The 24,962-nt window shown below is 41.1% G+C and overlaps 2 protein-coding genes and 1 long non-coding RNA gene across 6 annotated transcripts; 1 reads left to right on the top strand and 2 right to left on the bottom strand.

The window, feature by feature from the left end:
* Positions 1–402: 402 nt before the first annotated feature.
* On the bottom strand, positions 403–6,591 carry nr1d2a (nuclear receptor subfamily 1, group D, member 2a). The gene is made up of 8 exons (XM_030393225.1): positions 6,275–6,591; positions 4,008–4,244; positions 3,815–3,903; positions 3,563–3,707; positions 2,766–3,454; positions 2,466–2,651; positions 1,860–2,070; positions 403–1,688 (listed from the first exon to the last, which is right to left on the bottom strand). The coding sequence occupies exons 1-8, from the start codon at positions 6,303–6,305 to the stop codon at positions 1,489–1,491; spliced, it is 1,788 nt and encodes a 595-aa protein (XP_030249085.1). The 5' UTR covers positions 6,306–6,591; the 3' UTR covers positions 403–1,488.
* Positions 1,962–21,089, top strand: LOC115567057 (uncharacterized). Of its 2 annotated transcripts, XR_003981128.1 has the most exons (6): positions 1,962–2,099; positions 9,637–9,672; positions 9,988–10,070; positions 11,668–11,830; positions 19,030–19,156; positions 20,860–21,089. It is a non-coding gene; the product is annotated as an uncharacterized LOC115567057 (long non-coding RNA). The 2 variants fall into 2 exon arrangements; XR_003981129.1 differs by lacking the exon at positions 9,637–9,672 and having other exon boundaries at positions 1,972–2,099.
* On the bottom strand, positions 10,941–24,962 carry LOC115567055 (ubiquitin-conjugating enzyme E2 E1-like). 3 transcript variants are annotated; one of them, XM_030393236.1, is made up of 6 exons: positions 24,808–24,962; positions 21,521–21,704; positions 20,958–21,008; positions 15,290–15,422; positions 13,083–13,230; positions 10,941–11,242 (listed from the first exon to the last, which is right to left on the bottom strand). In XM_030393236.1, the coding sequence occupies exons 2-6, from the start codon at positions 21,673–21,675 to the stop codon at positions 11,145–11,147; spliced, it is 585 nt and encodes a 194-aa protein (XP_030249096.1). In that variant the 5' UTR covers positions 21,676–21,704; positions 24,808–24,962; the 3' UTR covers positions 10,941–11,144. The 3 variants fall into 3 exon arrangements, with proteins under 3 accessions (XP_030249096.1, XP_030249099.1, XP_030249098.1); XM_030393239.1 differs by lacking the exon at positions 24,808–24,962 and adding an exon at positions 24,698–24,719; XM_030393238.1 differs by lacking the exon at positions 24,808–24,962 and adding an exon at positions 23,960–24,285.

The following is a 24,962-nucleotide window of genomic DNA, read 5'->3' as shown; positions in this document are numbered from 1 at the left end:
ATCACAGGTGATTTATACCTTTTAGGACTTGTATAATAATTTTGGCTACACACCCACCTACATATCAACCTTTTTTCTCTTATCTCTTATAAAGATTCTGAGAGCTCAATCCAACATGCACTGTTAACTCATCTAACTAAAGATATTTAGGTGGAGTTTAGCTCATTTCAAATGTATGCAAGTAAATTAGACGGTCCCTGTGCGTGGTCCTTGTGGATCATCAGGTCATTTATGTTAAGCGAGACAAACTGGTAACGAGGGTAACCATGTTGATATCAAGAGCTTGTGGGCAAACAGCTCCGCCTAGTGGTGGATGACGTCCACTGAAGAGTATTCTGTGCTGAGCTGTTGGCTTCACTTATTCAAAAAGAACTGGATATCAATAAAACACAAACTCCAGAGTCATCTTCACTTGTATTTATTCATACTATATCATATTTATATTCTATGTTCATCATATATTCATATTTATATATATTTATATAGTTATTTACAAATGGCAGTGTTGCCAGTCAAAGAAAATGATATTTTGACAAAAAGGATAACAAAAACAAGTGTCAATTCAGTGCTATGCTGAAAGCACACGAAGTCTGATTTACAAATAAAAAGTCATAAAAATGAGAAAGTAGGAAAACAGCAAAAACACTTGTGTGTGTGTGTGACTTGGTTGCATGTAGCCTTTACATGGTGTCACACCACTTATGGATCTTCTGTTACATGTTTTTTTACATGTGCAAATGTAGTGTTGCTGAAAACTGTCATCGACTCTCCCCAAAAAAAACTCCTGGCAGCGTGCAGGCGTGACTTGACATGGACTTGAAACACATTAAAAAACAACTTAAATAAAAAGAAAACATACAACACTATACACGCTGAAACAATGAACTGATGAACTCTTGAGGCAAAAGGGAGAAGATCCAAGTAATAGTTGTTCGCATTAAGTACAGCCATGCATTAGCAGCGATCGTCACACATTCTGCGATTCATTTTCTGATAGCTTGCCTTTCTCGGACTCATCAGTCAAAAAACATTGGACCAAACAAACATGCGGTATGTAAGGTAATATTGTCTCTCACATTCGCCCACTCAGAGAATACACTTTGGAATTAAAATGGCTTTTGGATCAACTAATTGGTTTCTACTGTTTCTCATTTCATAATGCCAGTTAAGTAATCTTCTTTCTCTCAAAATAGAAAAGTGCCTCCAAAACTAAGAACCTCGGACACACGTGCACTTGCGTGTGTTTGTGTGCAACAAGCGTTAAGCTACCTTCTCTTTAAATACAGTACAGTTTCATATTCTTCTCTCTTCCGACCCCACATGGTCTACTTAACAAAAATAGAATAAAAAATAACTTTCAATACATTCTAGAAACAAACACACAAATGGGTTGGTCATGTACAGAGACGGGGGGGCAGTAAGAGGCAGGTCCTGGTGGAGGTGTGTGGATTAAGGTGGAGGGCGCAGATGCAGCCCCTCAGGAAGCTTTCAAGGGTGAACTTTGAAGGAGAGCAGCTCCTCAGAGTGCATGTTGTTGAGCGAACGCAACTCGGGAAGCTTGAGAAGCAGCTTGGTGAAGGTGGTGGATGACTCCTCGCCGTGGTTCTGAACTACCAGGTTTCTCAGGGCCCGGATCAGTTTGTCCTGCAGGGCCTCCACTGAGTTCAAGTCCTGGATCCCTGAGCGATCTGAGCATGAACAAGAAGGGGGACAATGTTAATGCTGGAGGTCAGAACAGGGCTTTATTATTGTTTTTGATCATCTGAGAGTGAGATGTCCAGCAAAACTAATGTATATTTTGCTTTAAAACACTTGTTTGTGTTTATATATATGGATTTAAATAGAGTTTGTGTTCTTACCAGCTGAAACAAGCACCACGGCAGTGAAGAGGCTCATTTCATCCTGATCGAGACGCAGTGCTGCCAGCTTCTCACTGAATTCGCACATGGAGTTGAGCAGCTCGCCGGCGCCCAGCGACCGTAGCGTGTCGAGGCTGTAGCGCTTGCCGCTCAGGAAGGTCACCGTCCGCTCGACCACGTTGAACAGAGAGGCGAATCGGACCATTAGCACCTGGGAGTCAAGAGAGGGAGGACGAGAAGGTTTTTAGTTTATTTATTTGTATGTTGTATATTTGTTCAATACTTGTGGCTAGTGAATTGTCTGATTTCTAAATGTCCTGAGGGCTTGTTGCCAAATCCAGACTTTCTATGACGTCATCCTTAAGACATTTTCAGCTAAAATGTGTGTTTATCTTAGCGCTCCCCAGGAGAAATTTCAGAAGGCTCTCTCATTTCAAACTGTTATCAGAGCAAATATTAGTCAGAACACACAGCTGACAGACTGCTGTGTTTGGGAAAGCAACAGTGGGCCTTACATTGAGTGTCTGAAGAGCCCGCCGTGTTTGACTTCAAAGCGAGCACAAAATAAACACAACGGTTGATGGTTTTGCTTGTTTGCCCCCTCACCTCGAAAGTTCCAGCTTTCAGCAGGCTGACTTGGTCGTGCTCCGGGAGGTCGCGGAATCCTGGGATCCTCTTGGCGAAGTCGACCACCTCGCGCACGGCGGGGGTGAAGCTCATGGAGAACTCCTCCCAGATCTCCTGGCTTGGCTTGTGGGGGTCCACGTACGGTGAGGTGTTCATCGGACAGACCTGAATAAAACATGAAGACAGAATGTAAGTCAGGGAGCGTGAACAGAAGCCTCACTTGACTTTTAGCTCTAGAATGGTGACATGAATTTCAGGAATGTTGATCAAATTACTCACCAAGTGTGCTCTATTGTTCACACAGTTGGTTGGTCCACTGTAACCACTTGAGGCAGTTAGTGTGTTAAATCCATGCTGTCTTTGGCTGTCTTGTGATGGTGCACAGCTAGGGGTGCTGTTGAGCTGCTGTGGAGGCTGCTGCTGCTGGCAAACTCCCCTCTCCTCCCTGTAAGCAGTGTTGGCGACCTGTTGGCTGTGACTGTAAGAACTGTGCTGATAACCTCCAACAACCACGTTGTTGTTCCAGCAGTTCCAGCTCTCCTGTTGCTCCTCCATGCGACTGTTGCTCCCCGTCTCCTGGGCGACTGGCAAGGGCGAGGTCTGGCCCTGCTGGCTGAAGGCGAAGGCATCTTGGTGCTGCCTGCTCACCGAGACGACGGCCTCGTCCTCGCCGCTGTCTGATCCGCAGGAGGAGGCAGAGCTGGAGTTTGTGTCCATGGACGCCACAGAATCAGAGTCCTGGGGGCACTGAGGGGAGGAGGGGTTTGAGCACGATGGAGAGTCGGAAGCAGAGGAGGACGACGAGCTGGCGTCGCTGGTCATGGTCTCCATGGGCAGTGACGGGCTCTGGTGACCGTGCAGCATGCTGTGCAGCTGGCTGTTGTTGCTCATCATGTTGTTCATGGCGTTCTGCATCTCCAGCAGCATCCTCTGCTTTTCCCGCTTTGGGATGCGGCCAAATCTGACAGCTGTGAGTAAAAATGAAATCCATTAGGTCACTTCATCTCGCTTTCGATTCATCTGTATGATAAACAAGATAAACAGCAGACTGAGGTTAAACTAAAAAAACTGCTCACCATCTCTGGACATGCCGACAGCCAGACACTTCTTGAACCGACACTGCTGGCAGCGGTTCCTGTTGATCCTCATGATGGTGCAGTTCTCCATCTTAAGACACTTCTTGTACTGGATGTTCTGCTGAATGCTTCTCCTGAAGAAGCCCTGAGGTACCACAAGGAGCATTAGTCATGTGAGCATGTGCAGTCAACAAGAGGATATGACTCAAGCTAGCAGAGAGGCAACGACTTCATTGAAGGAACTTGTCTCACCTTGCAGCCCTCGCAGGCATGGACGCCATAATGGAAGCCAGAGGCCACATCACCGCACACCTTGCACAGCAGGACCATGCCGTTGATTTCTGGGGAAACAAAGATCAGCGGTGATTCACGTGCACCAGATTGGATACCAAAGAAATTTTCTAAACATTGTAGTATTCCAGTAATGCCAAGACTTTGTTCTTACTGGTAATGCTGCTCTTGGCAGATGTGGAGGAGCGACCAGCCTTCTCAGTGCCGTGGCTTCGGGGGTGGCCATTCTTGGCCGGTGGAGAAATATCCACCACTAAGCCCACGGCCCTGCTTGGCAGCGAGGGGCGGGACACCGGCGGCGATGTCGACAGGTAGCCACCGCTAGGGCTGGTGCTCATACAGGACTCTGGGCTGGAGGCAGAGCCAGAGGAAATATAGGCAATGACGCCTCCTGTGGAGAGACAATGACAGTGATGAGTTATAGCAGGAAATTACTTCCAAGACGAGGAGGTGGTATGTAGAAACATATGAGAATGAACCACTCAATTAAGAAAAATTATATCTCTGGAAATATATTTTCAAGTTAATCTATCAATGAACAAAACACACGACATCATCAAGTGTTTTGGAAAACAACACATCAAGCTTGCCAAAGTCAATTGCAGCCATATAAGATAACAGGCATCAAAGTGCAAACTGTGCCAAAAATAGCATTGTATGCTACAACTCAGGCAGTACAAGTAGAGCAGGTGGCCCTGACACGCCTTTGTCTCTGTTTCCTGGTTGGTTTATTCAACACTGATTGACCTGCTTTATCACCTACAGTGCTGGCTGATTGGGTAACGTGTTACATAATGTGCCTGGGACTCTATGGGAGTGTGCTCTGCTGACCCAACAACTAGAAAGGGTCACTGAAGCACTGGAGCAACACAACAGTTGTAGGCACAGAAGAATGTACAAAGAAAACACGTACCACAAGGTTATGTAATCACATGTTTGCTTCGAAACAGCCCTGGTGGCTGTTTTGGACCGAAAACTAGAACACCAAGAAATTGCAGCCACAATATAAAAATAAAAGTTTTTTTTTTTTTTTTTTTTTTTTGCAAGTGTTTAAAAATAATTTAAACAAGAGATGGGGCATCGCAAGTGATCACTGAAATAGTTTTCCGAGTTAGAAACTCATTAAAATGTAATAACTTAAAAAGCATGTAATAAAATAAGTTAATAAGGTCACCAAGAACACAACTTAAAGCAGCCTTTGCTTTAATCTGGTTTTTAAAACTGTCCTTGGGCAAGGCAATGGGGTTTTTAACATCAAGCTGCTACCCAGTGCGACCGTGTTAAAGTGAGTCATCTGAAGTAGGCCAGTGCAGTTTTAAAATACCAGACGTGCTCAGTGAATTTCCGTCTAAAAATAAAACGCACTGCGCTTCTTATCCGTCATTACCGAAAGATCTGCGAAAAAAAAGTTTTTAATGTGTTTTTCCTCGTGAACTGTTAAAAAGCCCCTGAGTTTTAGGCGCAGCAGAAGCACATGATTACCTAACCACAACCATGACTGTTCTCTTTCGCGACCCACCCACACGTGGACCTGTCATGGATTTCTGTGAAAGCGAAGCGCGAGGAGGTGAAAAAAAAAAAATCTAGGTCACTCTCTGCTGTCTCTGTCGGCCTCACGTGTATCTTGCAGTGGAGCCTCGCGCCGAGGGCTGCTGTGTGCAGACAGGATTATGAAATGTTCCACGTCACGGCCACCCGCTCGTCCAATCGGAGGAGAGCGCTCGCTAAAGCGTGCTCTAGGAATGGAACGCCCCTCGACCAATCAGAGGAATGTTCTTGCACTCGTGTACACACAGCGGCACATGGCTAGTCTACGCTGTCCATGTGAGAGCGGCTGGGGAAGATAAACACTGTTGTTGTGACAAATGTAAGAAGGTGGCAGCGACGCGGCGGCGCACTGGCACTCCTAACCCCCTTTTTATAGCACAGTAACACGTTTATTACACGGTTTTAAACACACGACAAGCTACTTAAACACTTTCCTACATATGTTATTCTGCTGTGACACTGAAATAAAGATTATGCTGCTGCACGACAGGAAAAAACGACGAGACACTTAGAGTCTGAGGAGATCATTCATTTGAGCCCAGCCCTCCTAAAAAATACTTCCTTATCGTCCGGGTCCATTAAACGACAATCATTATGGTGCGTTTAGTGAATTCAAGGCAAACATACAGTTTTATAGCATTTTCAGAACTATGTCACAGTGAACTGTAGTTAGTTTCCACTAATATAACAGCGCGTGAACGCATCTGAAAACATTATGTACTTGGGTGTTAAGTAGGTGTTACGGATGAATGACACCTGTATTGGGGACACCATCACTGCAGCCATGTTCTAAGTTTGTGTGCTCGGTGCATGCAATGAAAACACTGTAAGTATGCAGTTCTTGTGTTAAATGCTCATAAAGTGTCATCTTACCAGGCTTGGCTGTTCCGATGTCCTCAGGCATCTCCGATCGAGGAAAAGGGAATAAATCTCCCAACAACTAACGTTAAACTCGACTGTCACGACTTCAAACGCCGTCACGAACACACCGGAGACCAAACTTGAGAATTCTGAGTTGGACGTTGTTGTTGAAGCTCACATCGGGATTCTGATCCAGGAGGTGATAGTAACTGTGCAGCTCACAGAGACGAGAGGACGAGTCAGGCTCGGACGTCTGAATCAGAGGAACTCCTTCCTTGTTGTGTGTGACTGCGGGTTAGTCGAGAGAACTGAATGTTCTCAATAGTGGGCTCGCCCATGTGACCCTTTTTTTTTTTGTCGGCCACGCCTCTCCGCCCGGCCGCTCGAGCCACTTTAACCCAGTGACACACTTTCAGGACACGGGGGGGCGGAGCCAAGCGCGTTCTGACGACGTAACAGAGGAATGGTAACACAGCAGTCACGTTGCAAAGCACAACGTGAAGGGTGAAGCCTGAGCTGTACAGTATGGTGATGCCGCGTGCGTCCATGTCCTAACTCCTGAACATGAATGAGGAGGCTTCTAGTTCTTGTTTTGAACCTCACTGTTCTCCTGCAGTCACGTTAAACTGACACACATCAGCAGGACATTTTACTGCAGGGACACGCAGTGGTGCTGGAGAAGAAACTCAAACTCAGAATAGTAAAATAGTCAGTATACACGAGGAAATAACACAAACTCAGACATATATATATGTATATTTTTTTTTTGTTATATTTTTTACAACTGAATAAACAATCTGTCCTCAGAGGAAAACATGGTCCCCAGAACATTTACTGTTTGAAGCTAGAAATGTGGCCACATATAAACAAAATGACATGGTATGAAATTGTGTTGTGCTTTAAAGTCAGTTTGTTTATCCAGTTATTTAGACATGAAAACAATGACAGTTTGTTCATTTAGGTTGTTTAGGTATTCACAAAAATCCGCCAGTGAAGATTTCTTTCTCCAAAATAATGTGATGCACCTCTAAATACACATTGAGTTTGAGTGTAAATAGCAGTTTTATTAACGTACATTTACTACACATATGCAGTTAATGCTCATTAAAACCTGTGCTCTACAGTTTAGTGAGGAAATATACTTACACACATCATACATACATGTATTTGCACAAAAACATTGTCATTATCATTTGTTCGAAAGAGGTAGGCCTTCAGATGTCTCTGAAAAAGAGATTCAATTGTGTTTAAGTGAGTTTTTTTTAGCGATTACACACAGCGGGTGTAAAAAGCACTTGAGGTCACAGTTTAGAGCTGTTTGCTGCAGTGTGCCGTCATCTGGTCAATATTTTATTTGTCCAGTTCTCTGGCTTATGAAAAAAATACATGCAATCTGACATTCCATCAGCCTCAGCTGTACTTGTGTTAACTGTTAGTCCTAAAAAGTGCTGCTTTGTATATTTACTCAAGTACTCTACAATTACATGATACTTGTACTTTATATGAGTGTTCATATTTTCTGATACTTTATACTATTATTCCACTACAACTCAAAGGGAAATATTTGACTTTTAACTCAATTACATTTATTTGACAGCTTTATGTTACTAGCTGCTTTGCAGGTTTAATATGATAATACAAAATATAATAAAATAAAATAAATTAAGATGTAATATTGTAGAATAAGATACAACTTTTTTGATCCCTAAGAAGAAATTCACAAGCTACCCTGCAGAGAAACTATAAAGTGGCTAAACCACCTTTACCAGCTGCCAAATGCTGTGGTGAACACATTAATACATCAATATTTATAATTCAAATTCTGCAGTATGTGTACGTCTTTGTATGTATATATGGATATTAACTGTACATTTTACTTGTGACGGGGTATTTTAATGTATTGCATCATTGTATTGCTACTTTTGGGTTAGCGTTAGGGGTTCTGTTGTTCATGTTTGGGTCTCTCTATAAAAAAGGTTGTACTTAACACAATGTAGTCCAGTAAATCACCACAGAGACCTTATCAATACACCCCTGTGGAGTTGAATTACCTTGGGCTGCTAATATTGTTTGTATTTCCTTTAGAACCAATCAGAATGGACCCATACGTACATCGACGAGGTGGAACTGTCTGTGCTAGCATTTTCCAATACATTCAGCACGGATGAGTTTTCCAGACCTCTTTCACATTGAACTCCATAGCAGCCGTCTTGCTTCGACTTTGTGTCGATCGATATGCTTTGTATTATGTTTCTGTGTTTTGACCTAAGCTTTGCCAGTCAGACTGTGGGCTGATGTGAGTCTCTACGTGACACCTATGCAGAAAAAAACATTCCTGTTTGTGAATGCAGTAGTTGGGCTTACTTGGAAGGAGTGAGGTGAAAGTGAAATTGCACTATTTGTCATTTTGTCCAGCCTGTGGAAGTCCCCAAACTCCCCCAGTAAACATTTTGATTTGCAGGTCAGAGGAGGTGCAGCTGTCAAAAAGGGAAAAAAATATTAAGATTATTGGTCATCACAATCACACATACCAAGCTCAAACAGCACCTAAACTGAGGTTTGAAGGCTAAGGTCGATACTGTATCATCCTGAACTCTGGTAGCAGATGTTGTGTCATGTCATGTCATGTGTACAATGTCAATGTGAGGCATTGCTGGCATGCTGAATTTAGCATTCAGCTCAACACACTACTGTGCTTACACCATCATACTCTTCTTTTATGAGTGTCACGTTCTACAGTTTGCCCAAATCACATTTGACTGACCGGATACATTTTTGAAGTAATTAAATGTTTTACCAAAATAAAGAAGAGAAGGATTAGAGCTTAGAAAATGTGTTTATTTATTTTTGTGTATGTGTATGTATTTGTTCTGAAATATAGTCACTGAAACATAAGTTGTAACTCACGTGTCTAATATAACATTTACATTTGGACCAAAGTTAGCCCAATTTGAACCTCAATATTTTTGACTTGTCAATTACTAAAACTCCACTCGGTAGACGACTTAGAGCACCACAGTGGCCCATCAGAACAGGGCTTACTAGAGCTGTCGATCTCTAACTCATCTATTTTTAATAACCAAAGCTGTTTGAACTGTGGCTCTGAACCTTTATGAGTCACGACCCCCCAAAGATACCCAGTTGTGGTCACCTACCCCACTCCCCACAGCATCGGGACTTTTAACTTACAACATCCTGAAAGCACCAAAATGAAAATGTTTTTTTTGCATGTGTGTGAATTCATATGCACAGGAACTTTGATTCTCATAAACAAACTCAATACAACCTATCAGTCAGATTGTATTATTTATACAGGCAATGTAATGTGAAAACTATTCCCCGGTTTTAAGTGTAATTTGTTTTTTTCTCCACAGCTGTCATGTGTACCCTGAAAAATGAGGGGCCAACAGGTTAGACCACCATGTCCATGACCGTACCTCATTTTTAATCATGTTTATTAGTTGTAATGCGAGATTTATTGTCCTAACAATGTCAGTGTTGTCATAGTTTGATCAGGTTTAAGATATGGTATTGCTTGGGCCAAAACTGTGTTTTGAAAATGAGTTTATTACCTTTGGCCACTTTCTTTTCACAGAAGAATATATTGAACTTCTGGAAAAGACTTTCATAATAAGACTATTAAAGGAAATAGGGAGGCAAAAATCCCTTCGTCAGTTTATAAACCATTTGTACTGTGTGTGTGTGTGTTTTTTTTCCACATTCAGCTGTTTGGCCAGAGTCCAGGGTTCTGTGGAATGGTTCCCTCTTGGCAGAACATAAGGTCCTCAACAGCTCCCATTCATCTGAGGTATTTTAAGAAAACTGAAATGCCATTTTAGAGTACAGATATGTCAACTTAGAAACAGGGACTTGTTTAAATCTCTCCTGTAGCATGACAGGTCTCAAGTCTGTTGTTGTAATCTTTGCTGCTGTGTTTTTACTCTGAGTCTGTCTTTAAAAGAAGACTTTTACTTGGTCAAAAAAGGGAAAATTAAATAGAACATAATTCTACAGTTCATTAAAAAAGGTATTCTAAACTGGATATTCCAAACAATCAATATATGGAGCTACAAAAGTAACCCTTTCCATCATCATTTGACCCGCTTGTGTCAGCGTCTGAATCAGTAGTGACCCATTTCCTGCTTTTCCTGTCTTGCTGTTCGTTGGTGGCTCGCTAACCCAAAGCATCAGTATTTATACAACCTTGGAATGAAACACAATCAACAATATTTCTCCAAAATTGATCACTGCACCTTTAAATGATGTGTTTAAAGATACTGAACATTCCCGCCTTTAAAAGGATAACGGTGGCGATATTTGACCTTTGCTCTATATAAATGTGTAGAGCTATAATATAGAAGTATAATGTACAGTATTTGTCAACAATTATGACTTCTCCCAGGAAGACATTCTGTGGTATTACAGCTGTATTTTGACCATTTAGAAAATGTTTTTACGCTGATTCTGAATGTTGTGAAGTGATCACAAGTGATCAAATAAAACCTAGATTGACTCAAAATTACCCCCAACATGATGGTACAAACTTATTTATTCTGTAAAACTAGCGTACGTTCCCAGCATTACCAACAGTGCGTACTGGTAATTAGACCAGTTTGCATGCAGGTTCCACCCTTCAATTAACAATGTAAAAAGAAAAAAAAAAAGAGGCAGACACGACTTCCTTTCCATTGTGTTCCTTTATTACCATATTTGCAGAGATAACTTAATCAGGAAGCAAAAAATATACCAGACAATAAAGTACTAAAAATCTGAGATACAAATAACCCCCCAACACAAACCACCCAGAGCCCCCCCACCCCTCTTCCTCCTCCTCCTCCTCCTCCTCCTCCTCCTCTTCCTCCCACTGCCGTCCTCTGTGGCTTTATGTGGCGTATCGCTTCGTCCACTGTTTGGCTGTTCGGTCATGTTCTGCTCTGTTAGTCGTGTACTGGGTGGCGATGCTTCCCACCAGAGGATCGGCTGAATGGAAAAATAGCAAGTTAAGATCAACGGCACATAGAAATGATGAACACAGACAGACAGAGAGAGAGAAGACACTGAAAGGCTTATAAACACTTTCTTCCCCAGATATTATTTTTGCTTTTTTTTTCCCCTTATCGTTGCTTCTGGTGAAATCATATCTGTCTGTTCTCATTTTTCATTATCTACAAACAGGAAATCATTTTCGGAGCAGAGCATAAACAGGCGGGGGGGTCAATGTTCTTTTTACTTTTGGAAAGTTTATTACGAATTCCCCTACCTCGACATGCCTGGATTTAACTGATGGGAAGGTTTTTTCATTTCTTTTATATTGTAGTGTAATAAAACAGATACTAATGTCAGAACAAATCAACTGTGTCGCCTGCTGCACACAGACTAACTTTTGTCTTTGGCTCCATTGACAGGCAAACGGCAAAACCCCCCCCATCTGCTTTCGCTTTATAAAAACAGAATAGGATGTCCAGATGATGCTGGGTTTCCTGTCAAGTTGGCGCATTTACCAGCATTAACACACATGGGTTTCAGATTCCTGTTCTTTTGTAGAGCGAGGGAAAATTGCAGTTTAAGGTAAGAACTTTATGAATTTCTCACATTTCTGTAAATTAACTGAAGTAATACGATTTGTTTTTCCTCCTCCTGTCTCTGTCTCTCCTTATGTACTTTTAGCTGAGCCTGCAGTCATAAAAGCTTCCTAGTGACGAGATTCAACCTTAGAATAGAATTATGGTGTTTTCTGAGACTTGTTAGCTAAGATATTGACACAGCATATTACCCTTAAGAGCGCTTCTAAGGTGACAAACTTTAAGGAGTAGGGAGGAGGACTTTTAAGAGCCTGAGGAGTTTCTTAAGCAGAGGAGGTGGCAAGACAAAAAGGTAACAGCGGGGGGAGCATGTTTGTGGATCTATTAGAGATGTGCTCACATGTCCCACATAATGTATTGAGGCTATAATGCCAGAAATTAAAGGGCTCACACCATCAAGATATGCAGCGATAACTAGAGTCTGCTGTAACCATCCATCAGCCAAGTGATCAGCAGAATCACAGCGCTTTAAACCTGTCTGCACTGCAACACATGCCACCTCTTTTCACACAACCACAGGGAATGAGGCGAATACCTGCTGCGCTGCTGACACCCAGACTGAATATTCCTCTTGAAACGGTTTCACGCTCGTTAATATCAAACAGACTGATAGGCCAACTAAAGTTAACAGCATGGTGAATACATGCAAGCAAATAAATATGATGCATGTTGAAGAGACTTCTACACAAGGCCACTGTTTTTCTAACATTTTCGGGCCATCTTGAGAAATATAGCTTACAATTTAACATCATCATTACAGAAAATAATATTCATAACCACAATCATGTTTAAATAGAGACTTAATACTATCATTAGGTCTATTGATTTAATTGACCAGAGTGCATTTTCATTTCTTTTTGATCAACCAATCATAGCTTTTGAAAAGGAGTTACTAAAATAAACTTTTCTGTCCTTCATTGATCAGCGTTGCTCCAAGAAGGTTCCTAAATCACTCCTAGGCTAGATTTTTTTAAGATAAGTTAGAATCTCTGATGGTGAGATATGAAAAGATCCATCAAAACAAAACATAAGAGGTAAAGTACAGGCTGTGTACTTTAACAAACGACTAATGATAGAGTGAAACTGTTATGTTGACTGTTGCAGTTGGCTGAACAAATAAAATCTAACTTACATCTTGTAAAGCCAACGTCAGTCAACTCATCAGCATGCTGTTTCCAAAGATTTCTGATTGTGTAAAGGTCCTGAAACTACTGAGCTTCACAGACATTCAGTCTTACCTGGGTTACAGTCTGTGAGCAGGGAGCAGATGGACAGCAGCACCTTGGAGATGGTGAGGGCGGGGCTCCAGTTGTCCTTCAGGATGTCCAGACAGATCACGCCCTGACTGTTGATGTTGCAGTGATAGATCCTTGTACGAAATGTTACCTGCACACACAAGAACAATTACAATTAAAATGATTAATTGTTTTAATAATCTAGTATTATATATAAATGTAACTGGACTGTCAGACAGAAACAGTCTCAGGCCTACAGCATCAAACCTACATCTACTGATTTAAAAAACACTTAAATGGATGGAGCACTTCGCCCTCTGGTGGTAGAAAGGAGGTACTTCCACATGCCAGGAAATGATCGGCTGTCTCTGAAGCTCGTGAAAAGAAACTGCTGCACTGAACTGCGTGTCTTAGGCACGTGTTATTTCCATGTCTCATACAGTTGAGCCTCCAGAATGAGTCAGACAAAATTACTAACTAGCATGTAATATATTCAGCACAATGGCAACTGAAGCTGGCCTGTGGTGATCTGGCTCATCTCAAACAAGCCTGCTATCATGAAAGGAAAACATTACAAAGAACTACCAACTTATCATTAAGGTATCAGAGCACTGACCAACAGTGAAAGCAAGGGATTTTAGTTACAGTAAATGTTCTGGTGAAACACTGAAAACTAAATTGTTTTGGAACAAGTGAGCTGTGGGAAATGTCAGATGCTGAGCTGAGACAACATTTCACACGCAGCCTTGATTCTCAGATAAAAGGTGGCGTGTACAGTTATTTTTGTAGATCTAAGGCTCACCTTTGTCTCACTAATTTCACAAGGGTGTTTCCTGCTAACGCTAACACAGTAAACCAAACTTTCCATTCATACTCACACACCCATAAAAACAACACATGTATTCCATCAAGAATCTATTTATATAATTGTTAAACAGCCGAGAAATACAGTACATATTTAGAAGCGTTTGCTTGAGCTAAAAACAACCAACAGAAAAAAATAGAATACAAAAGCTACAAAAAATGTTGTGAAATGTTTCTTTGTTTCAATTTACCATCTATTCAGAACAGGTTGTTCATCTTCCTGCTGTTTTATTGTTGTTGACCATATGACCAACAAATTAACCTCCATAAAACTTCTCATGTGAATGACTTCATGTGGTATTTCCTACATGCCTGCAGAGATATAGAGCGTGTATTCAGGAGAGAACAGATGTTAAAATCCTTCAGGAGGAAAAATCAGGACAAACAGCATTCTACTCTTGGTCACACAGTTAAGATCCCACGAAGAATGTAATCTGTGTGTATTATCTGATAGTAGGTTTTCCAGAAAATCCTGTATTGTTGACATGCCCATACCGGACTCCTCTCGTGTGTGTGTGTGTGTGTGTGTGTGTGTTTTTAGTATACCAGAGCAGGAGGAACGCTGCTTCTGTGCAAAGATAAAAAGCTAATTATTAACAAAAAGAACTCGGTACATCATACTTTCTGTTTACAAGTTGTGTATGCATCTGTCCTTTTGTCAACAAAACCCATGAAAAGACAGTGAATTTTTATTCCTTTGTGCAATAGAAAGCCACATTATTCAGACAAACAGTTGATCTTTTTACTACAATGAACAGAACTACTCTACTTCCTTTTGTGTTGATCTCATTTCAACCATCCTGCTGCTGCTTACTGGATTTTCACCCAAATCTGTTGCTTAAAATAGTCCCCAACAAATACACTCAACTTCTGCCAGGAGTAATATTCACAAAATCAAACTAAAAATGGAAGTATGTATTCGTTACACTATTAAAAATACTTATGCTGTCAGTAGAAACAGTAAGCTCCACAGGCTGACTGCCAAGGATTTATTAAGTTTTAAGGATAATGACACGACTTCTTGATTTTAGTCTTTTCGTTGGATTTGATGAGATCTATAGAAAAAACCCAGCAGACTGGCCCTTTAAATAAAGTTTTCAAAGCTAAAAATAGCAAAAAAAAAAACTCCATCTGTGACAGCTGACCAAAGCTCACCCACGTCACAGTCACACTACTTTCATATCAGTCACACAGTCACTCAGCTCTCAGTTTAAGGACTCCTGTGTCATTTTGTTAGTTTACAGTAACCAAGCACACAGCTTAAAGTGTAATAGATCGTTTTGTCTCCTTATAGCTGTAGAACCAGACTAACAGTGCTGTCAGTGATGTGGTACCAACATCAGTACCTTGGGGGGTTTGAAGGGGTAGTCGGGTGTGAAGGCGATGTCCAGGAAGAAGACTCCTCCCTCGTACACGGAGCCCGGTGGTCCCAGGATGGTCGACCTCCACTCATAGATGTTGTCTCCTTTTGGGCCAGCACTGCAGGCGGAAAACAAAACTTTAACTCACATCTGCACAACATATAAAAGCTGAAGCACAGAGTTGTACAATAGAGCTGCTGTCTTGCAGTTGCTGTTGCTCCCATAACCTTCAAATCATTTTAGATGTAGGTTTTTTGTTTTACATCCAAAATTTCTACTCATGTTGTATGACACCATTAGTCTATAAAATCCATCCTTTTTCATTCTTGTTCCACAAGTAGGTTTTCACCCTTTGTCGGTTGGTTCGTTTGTCAGCACGATAACACAAAACAATTGAACAGATTGCCACGAAACTTGATAAATTTTTTTGTTGTTGTTTTTTGACCACAGTGAAAATGTTTTAAAAGGCTAAACACCAACAAATATGGGTTCAAGCAAATATTTGATTGGATATCAACATCCAATCCTTCGCAGCCATCACTTCAATCCAATTCTACTAATAGTATAACACACTAATAATAATAATATTACTATCGTCTTTTTGCCTTTATCTGCAGTGTGTTTATACAGAATTAGGGATGCAAAAAAAGAAAAGCTGCACAGCATTTCAATTTTGAGTAAGAATTTGAATATCAGCGTTCTGAATGAAGCTGGAACTGTTAAGTACAGCCTGACTATAACACCATGACTCATATTTGAAATTTTAACGAGTCAATGTTTGTTCTCATCTCTCTTGGTCATTAGTATTTACCAGTTTAGATCACACTGTGTCATCACTAATGCTGAGGAAGAAAAACAAACACTCATCTCAACACAGGAAAAAAAAAAAGGCCCACAGCAAACACAGAATAATAAATAGTGTGAGGGAAAAAAAGCACCCACACACTGAGAAAGAGTGTCAATATATCGTTGTAGATTATCTACAGCCTTGTGTGTATAATACAATATGAAAGTCCCAGTCATTCATGTACTGTGTGTATGACCTGATGAATGGCTGCACATCTAAAGCTTACTGGCAGCATGCTGGCAGTATGTGGGCGTCACACTTTCTTTCTTCTGTAAGAGTTGAACTAAAACGGACCGTAACTGCTGCCTTCCATTGAAGATCTGCTCAACATGTGTCAATAAAGGGAAACTCCACCAAAACAGAACAGATTTCCATTATTTATGAAGCTCAAAGGATGAAGGAAAAAAGCATCATGGGTAATCTTAGAACTGCATTCCCTTTGATGGATGAAAGCAGATGTGACGTGTGAAAATGTAACACGTCACATTCACTGATCTTTTAATAATTACGAATCCAAAATAAAAACGCAGTAACACTTAATACATTTCTGCAGATAGACTTTTGCAGATTAACGTTCATAAACATTTCAGTATATTTTCCCTTTAAGTGTTGGGTGATGAAAGTTCCCTTTCCCTCGTGCATCATTCAGAAGATGCTTCGGTTCAAAGTAAATCCCCAGCGATGTGTCTATGCGTCATGATCTGTAATCTGTATTGATTTTCCCTCAAAGCAGCCCAGCCTTTATCCCTCTTACATGCAGAACATGTGGTCTTGAACCCCTTGGGGTCTTGAGTACTAGACATAATAGTATTGATCCAAAACTCTTCGGGGGGGTGGGAGGGCAGATGTTGTGCTCCGCTGTGCTTTTTGATGAACGTTAACCGTGGACGCTTGGCCGACTTTCAGCAGCAGCTACGACGTAGAAAATCGATCCAGAGAGGACAGATTGGGCTAATTAACTGTGTGTTAAATATATGAAGGAGATGTGACGGACGAAAACTTCCACTGCATGAAAGGCTTTGACTTCCAAAGTGGCTGATTTTAACGATACAAGCGCAGACACACAGCCTCAAAACATCAATTTACTCTTATCTGCAGTCATGATAAGCTTTTAAGGGATGTAAGGATCTGATGCAGAACCAATTAGTTTTGACATCATTTAAGATATTTGTTGTTTCGGCTACATCAAAAACAGTTAGGAGTAACTGGCTCAAAGAAAACTGTGTGTTGCAGATTTTTAACGCAGCTGGACAGCAGTCGTGACGGCCGATATGAAATGTTTTCAAGATGGAGACTTAAAAACAGTCACAGCTTGAACTTCAAGGGTTTTCCAGAGTGGCAGCAGCAGAACTAAATGCAGTACAACTTTAGATAAAAACAGTTTTTTAATGTACTGCAGCTGAAACAAAGCATTCTTTTGCACCTTCTGTCAGCCGATATTGGCCTATGACAGGTATAAAAGGTACCCGCCATATTTGTTTGATGACATATGCCAATAAGAACATAGTGCAGAAAGATGCTTAGGGGAGTTTAAGGGATTATTGCAAACAATGTGTATTTATTCATATATTCTGTGTATGTAAGAATGTCTATATATCTAAGCCAATAAATGGATGTTGGAAATTTTCTTCTACTCGGTATCAGTATTGGTCCCGGAAAAACAGAACTGGTCGGGCTTTAAACTCAACTACTAAATAAACAAACAAACTGCACCATAACTTAGCCTGGACTCATTAAAACTCACGACTTCAGCTTCATTAATATTTCCGACATGGAGACACACTCCCTCCTCCTTCAATAACAAGTTAAGCTCGAAAGTCCTTTCACATTTTCAACACTTATTACTAAATACATTATCATATAATATGATGTACTCAATTTAACATGGCTTTTAATCCATCATGTGCCGGGGCAGGTTGTATTTTAAGCTGTCACACTTGATTGTTGTAATTAGGTAGTCCATTATGAATTATCCTAAATGGTACAAGCCTGTCGCTGAAATCTGCCCCTGCTTTCTCTCCTTCAGCATCACAACTTTCAGCTTCAGTCATCCATCCTTAATCCACCATTTAAAGCCGCTCATTTAACCAAGAGCATCATCGCTGCAGTCATGATATAGTCACAGACGCACATCACTTAATGTCTCTCAATGCTTCACTGAAACCTCTCAGGATATAAGGAGGAAATTCCCCAAGCTTTTGTCGGGGCGTACTGAGAATAGGAGGAATTTTAATGTTTCTAATGTTTCCATTTCCTGTCTTGCAAGAACTAGACACAGATTTTTGTGGGTGGAAGTTATCAATAAAATGACTTTTATCATCTGTGAGCCTGATGTTATTTCAAGAGTAACGGGAATGTTGAATGACAGCTGGCATAAAAATATAAATAACATGGTTTTATGCAACTGCTCTGATAAAAAACGCGTTTCTCTCAGTTCGCTGCATTTTTCCTTTAATTTGCCACAACTTCAACACACTTTTCAAATCTTCTGTGCTTTACTGTTAAGTAAAACATGTGGACATGCCACATGCTTCCCTGCAGCCAACTAATGGCTTGATTTTATAAACGGACTGACTTTTAAATGAAGGCTGGTTGCCTGTAGGGTGGCAGGTAGTGAGTAAAGAACAGCCACGTTTCCCAGCCAGACACAGCCTGTTGTTTTCAACATGAGGAGAAGTGGCAGCAACAACAACAAAAACTCAAAGTAGAAACAGCCTGTTTCAATGAATGTGACAGAAAACCTGACTGTTTTCTGCCTGTGTGCAGAAAATATCCAGACGGTGTTCGTTTTGGGATGGTCTGTGGCCTGGGGTGGCTCGTTTGATCTGCTGAGCTATGATGTGAGAGATGCCTCAGATTCTCTTGTCTACTTTCACAGAGAGGTCAGAGGTCAGGCTCAACTGCTGAACGTCAGCCTGGAGCAGGGAGAGCTTTAGTGATTCGCCTCAGGACTCTGCAGGAGGGAGGACGCCTGCTGCGACGGGAGCTTCAACCCAGAACATCCAGTTAAGGATTGTCTCTCAAATCACGATGCATTAAACCCAGCTGCTTAAGGGTCAGTTACATCGCAGGCCTGCTGATACCAACTAGTCAGTTTTGACTTGAAAATGTTGTCTAAAATTTACCAAAAACAACATAATGTTGTCTGACAAACAGCCCAAAACCTCCGTTAATATCATACAAGACGATGAAAATCGGGAAATTGCCTCATTTGAGAAGCTGGACTATCAAATGTCTGCATTTTTGTTTGAAGAATGACTAGAATGATGATCTGATTATCAAAATAGTTGGGGTTAGTTTTCTGTCAGTCGTTTCAGCTCCATTTCCTTTGAAAACGTTACTTTTGGTTGTAGAGCCATTTATTTTCACACCAAAATCAACTGATTGACTTTTCTCCTTCTCTTTCAAGTTTCTCTTCTGCTTTTTCTCCTTGTGTGTATTAATCAATATCATTCTGAATTAGAAATCATTCTCTGGAGTTGATAACGGAAGTGGCTTTGAAGTGAGACATCACTTCTTTTTCATCTCTGCTGACAGCAGCACATGAGCATTAACAACCGGGCAGCTTGCAGAGATCTGTTTACAGAGCAGGGTTTAACTTCAATTGAAAATAACATTTTGTGTTTTAAAAAGTTTTATAACAAATTAGTTTTGCAACTGTAATGGTGCATTATAATTAACCAGCTCTGAGTGGACTAAAAAGGAAACAACTGACTCGTATTAATAGCCTTGATGGGCACTATTGTGGTTTCTTCTGTGGCTGTCAAACTGTTTTCTTTTTAAAATTGTCACAGACCTATAAATATAATATTGGTGCACAACCATCTCAACTTAAAATAGGAAATAATATCTAGTTAAAAGACCCTGACTGACAGGCGATTGCAGCTTATCATAGAAATAGTGGTATCTGACTGTATGTTGTAGATAAGTGACAAGAAATTGCGGTACACAAATGCCAAAGAGATAATTGAGGTAATTTGGAAGCAATGTTGTCAAAACATCACTGACAGGTTTATTTTTCTTTTGTTGTTGTCGTCTTGTTCAGTTCTTAAAAGTCCCCTTCAGTCAAATATTCACTTTCCTTGTTGTCATTTCACTCAGATGTTTGACCTCCATTGTGCAGAACGATGCATGTGACACTAGAAGGCTGTTTTCACATTCAGCTGCTGAAGACTCAGTTTAACACGTGTCTGTATGAGCAGGACTTTGTGACATCACAGCTGGTTTGGAGGCCAAAGAGCAGCTCACACGAGTGTGATGAGGAATGTGAATGGACTTGTCAGTGAAATAGGAGCGTCTGAACGTCTTGTGTCTGGAAGTCTAACTTTTAAAATGAAAAACATTTGAACATTCATTTGTTGTTCAATAAGAGATGAGGGATAGATGTCATCTTTAAAAATGTAAAGTTGTTGAACTGATTTGTGGAAAACCCAGAGCAGAAAGTATTATTTAAAAGGAGAGTATTACATTAACAAACATGTCTGCAAGGGATCTTTGGTGAATAGATTTAACAGATTATAGCTTTTGGAAAACTCCTTCTAGGGTGCAGACATTTAGAAACTTAGCAGCGTTTATGTCTGGACAAGCAGAAACAGACGCTTTAGGAAACTATGAGGCAGAAAAACGCTCATCTGGACGGAGATGTTTTTACCCATCTACATGTCGACTGTGCCTTCATATCTGATTTAAATTTGTTTTGTTTTACCAGGATTGGTATCAGGAGAGGAATGATGGGATTGGTACAGTCCTAATGAGTACACCAGTGGACAGACCACTAACAGACTTTAGGCAGAGAATGAAACCCACCTGCAGTTTGGCGGAGGGTCCAGTGTGATATCAGCCAGCTCTTTCTGAATCCTGCACACAAACAGGAATCAACATCAGTCACAGATCAGTACAAACATGATCATTAAAAACTCCCAGAGACACAACATCTCAGATCTTTGGTGTTTTATTATGAAATGTGACTTACGATCTCCATTTTATCAGTGTGTAAGTAATGGGAGTTGTGCTGTTGGTTTCTTGTGCAAACACCAAACAATGATTGTGGAAGAACGCTACAATATGGCCAAGTGAGTGAAGGGTAAAAGGAAGCTTTGCACTTCAAAAAGTCAGTCTGTTGACTGTGAGCGTTATGGTCTGTTGAAATTACTGTCTGAAGAGAACTTAGCACATGTTCCTCTTTTACAATGGATTTCTTCCTGTACGACTTTTATAATATGGTGCAAGGTGGAAGTAACAGAAACTACTGCTCATTCTTCAGCTATTCAACTTCATTGTAGCTGCACTGAAGTATCTCAATGCAAATCACAAATTATTATGGTATAATAAGTGCTTCATCACTGTTCGATGTGGGGTTTTATTTGTACCTTTTGGCGCTGGTAGAAAGCAGCTTGGAGGTCTTGCTCATGCTGGCTTTGCTCTCCCGTTTCTTTTTACAAAGCGTGTCCCTCTGTCTGGTTTGGCTGGAGGAAGGCGGCGACGAGGAAGAGCTGGTGCTGGCACGGGAATCCTCATCCGACATACCGGTTTGGATTGGAGAAGAGCCGGGACCTGAGGCAGAGAGCGACAAACAACAAATAAATATGTGTTGCATACCACAGCTGCAGGGGGTGGGGCAGTTTCAGAGTGATTTCTAGGCAAAATAGATGCTAATTTGTCCTCAGTGTGGCCACAAAAGCTCATAGGTTTCATAACTCAAAAGCCACTTTCACTATTTATAAGCAGTCATTTGCATGACTTCCTACGTAGGTTATTTGCAAATGTAGCTGGTGGACTGGCAACATTTTTGAATTGGGTGATTAAAGGTGCACTATGTAGTTTTGAGGAAGACATTTTAGTCAGAAGAGACTGATTCACTGACTGATTTTTGTTTATGCATAAAAATATCATTGTTTTTATGACTAAATAAACAAACTGACCTTATCGGACAACACAATTTCCTACACTTTTGCTTTGTTTATATTTGGCGGACCCTGCCACCTTTCTCGCTTCAAACAGTGTTCTGAGGACTTTATTTTTCTCTGTGAACAGCTTGTTTATTCATCTATGGAAGAAATATCTCTTTCTGAATTTGTATTATTACCTCATAAATATAGTAAATATCAATATTCCGAGTTTTATTTTTCCTCGAAAACTTCACAGTGCCCCTTTGTGGAAGCTAGAAAGGCGGCGAGTACAACAGTATAAAATTGAGTTTTCCATTGCGGTCAGTTTATTTAGAGATGAAAGCGAAACCCGTTTGTTTATATAGTTTGTTTAGACAAAAAAATGTAATAAAAACAAACCATCCGTCCTCTGATTAAAATGTCCTACCAAGAATGAACCTGTTATTGAGTTGACATACTGATAAATCGTCTATTTTATTGTGATTAGATGGTTATTACCTTGATAAACACACTCATCATAAAGTCACTGTTGGTATATTATTGACCTGGACACTATTTTGGTATATTGGTTCCTGGACGCCCCTTTTAAAAGGGCCACTATGTAGTTTTGAAGCTAGAATATAAACAACGTAAAACAGTACAACATTGAGTTGTCCGGTGCGGTCAGTTGATTTAGTCATGGAAGCGAAGAGAGTTTGTTTATTTAGTTCGTTCAGGCATTAAATAAAAACAAATGAAAACAAAAAAATCAGCCATCTTCTGATTAAAATGTCTTCCTCAAAACTACATAGTGCTCCTTTAAACGAGCCTGATATTGAGTTGACACACTCGTAAATCTTCTATTTTATTGTGATTAGATGGATATTACCTTAATAAACACACATCATAAAATCACTGTTGGTATATTATTGACCTGGACACTATTTTGGTAAATCCGTTCCTGGACACCACAGTTGCCAAGTCCGCTTATTATAAGCGAAATATTGGTAGTCGCGGGTTGCGGGTTTTTGGGCTTGTTGTTTAAGTGTTCCTCTTCCTGTTGTATTGCATGTCGTATTGTTTTGAAGTCCTGGAACTAAAACAAAAAGGATCATAACATATAAAAACAATAATAAATACAATGATATTTCTGGATTCAGGGCGATATTTGTGTGTGTGCAAAGTGTAATAATCTCTCTTTTCTAAAATTTTTTTACCACGAACGGAGAAGTCGCTTGTGTTGGGCTTGTTTTCGTAGGCCCGCTTGCTTGTTTCTCTCGCGACACTGCTGGACACCCCTTTTAAAGGGGCACTACGTAGTTCTGAAGCTAGAAAGGTGGCGGGGTCCGCCAAATATGAACAACGCAAAACAGCGTAACACTGAGTTTGACCGTTGCGGTCATGAAAGCGAAGACAGTTTGTTTATTTAGTTCGTTCTGGCATTAAAAATTAATAAAAATCAGCCATCTTCTGATTAAAATGTCTTCCTCAAAACTACATAGTGCTCCTTTGAACGAGCCTGTTATTGTGTTGACACACTCGTAAACCTTCTATTTTATTGCGATTAGATGGTTATTACCTTAATAAACGCACATCATAAAGTCGCTGTTGGTATATTATTGACCGGAACACCATTTTGGTATATCGGTTACTGGACACCCCTTTTAAAAGGGGCACTACGTAGTTCTGAAGCTAGAAAGGTGGCGGGGTCACGACATATAAACATCGTAAAACAGCGTAACATTGAGTTGCCCGTTGCGGTCATGAAAGATTTGATAGTTTGTTTATTTAGTTCGTTCTGGCATTAAAAAATAATTAAACCAGCCATTTTCTGATTAAAATGTCTTCCTCAAAACTACATAGTGCTCCTTTAAACGAGCCTGTTATTGAGTTGACACACTCGTAAATCTTCTATTTTTATCGCGATTAGATGATTATTACCTCCACATGGAGTCACAGCTGGTGTATGACCGTCCTGGACCCTGACAGCGGTGGTAATGTGTTGAACTTGTTGTCGGAGGGCAGCGGGGCGAACAAAGCTGTTTGTCTCCACGTACTTAACGTTAGCTAACGTTTCCGTGACGGCGAACCAACTGCCGTTAGCTCGCCAGCTAGCTAAGTGCACAGTTCACACTCGCACGCGTTCAAGTTAACCGTTTCACAACCGCAAACTCAAAGCTAACACTCCGGTGAACATTTAAAGATTTAAAGCAAATGGTTGCGGGTGTTGGAGCGGCTCTCCGCGGTGGTGACCCCCCTCCTCCCCGCGACACACGGCTCATGCTACCTGCAGACGCCCCCACTTCACCCCCGCAACTCCAACTGGCAGCGAACACTCAGGCCCAACGACTTCAGGGACGAGGCTACTTCCTGGAGCGGCGTGGGGGAAAGCTGCTTGCTAAGCATCCTTTACAAGTGAACCGGGTAACCGTCGTGTAAACACACACGCCGCTTGTCTCGGTTGTAAGAGGAGACATTGTGGTTATATGTATTAAAAAAAGAGGGAACACGGAGGTTTTTAAAGGCTCAACGTGAGAGCGAAACATTAAACGCGTCAGACAGCAGCCAGGAACAACTCCGCTCCAGCACGTAGCCGGAGCCTCTTTTCCGTGCGACCAACTAACCACGACCGTGTTGTTTGTTTGCTCGTCTTTTCGGCGTGTGTACCGACAGACTGACCTTCGACTCCGCCTGGAAACGCGCACAGGCAGCAGACCGACTCGTATCCTCCCGCCGCTCGGTGAAATATCGACCTTAAATCAAGTATTTAGCTCACTAATAAAACTTACCCAGTCTATTGTGTCTGGACCTCCGCCACAGTCTTGGCTGGCTGGTGCCTGTCGCCCTCTGCGGAACGGAAGTAGCCTACCGCGGCTGCAGTGGGCTGGACGGCACCGGTCCTGCTCTGGGAACAGGACAGCCTACATCTTCTGAGCTCACACAC

The sequence above is a fragment of the Sparus aurata genome, chromosome 17 (assembly GCF_900880675.1).
Source record: "Sparus aurata chromosome 17, fSpaAur1.1, whole genome shotgun sequence".
Taxonomy (NCBI): domain Eukaryota; kingdom Metazoa; phylum Chordata; class Actinopteri; order Spariformes; family Sparidae; genus Sparus; species Sparus aurata.
The sequence above is the reverse complement of the archived record's forward strand: the minus strand, read 5'-3'. Positions and strand labels throughout refer to the sequence as shown.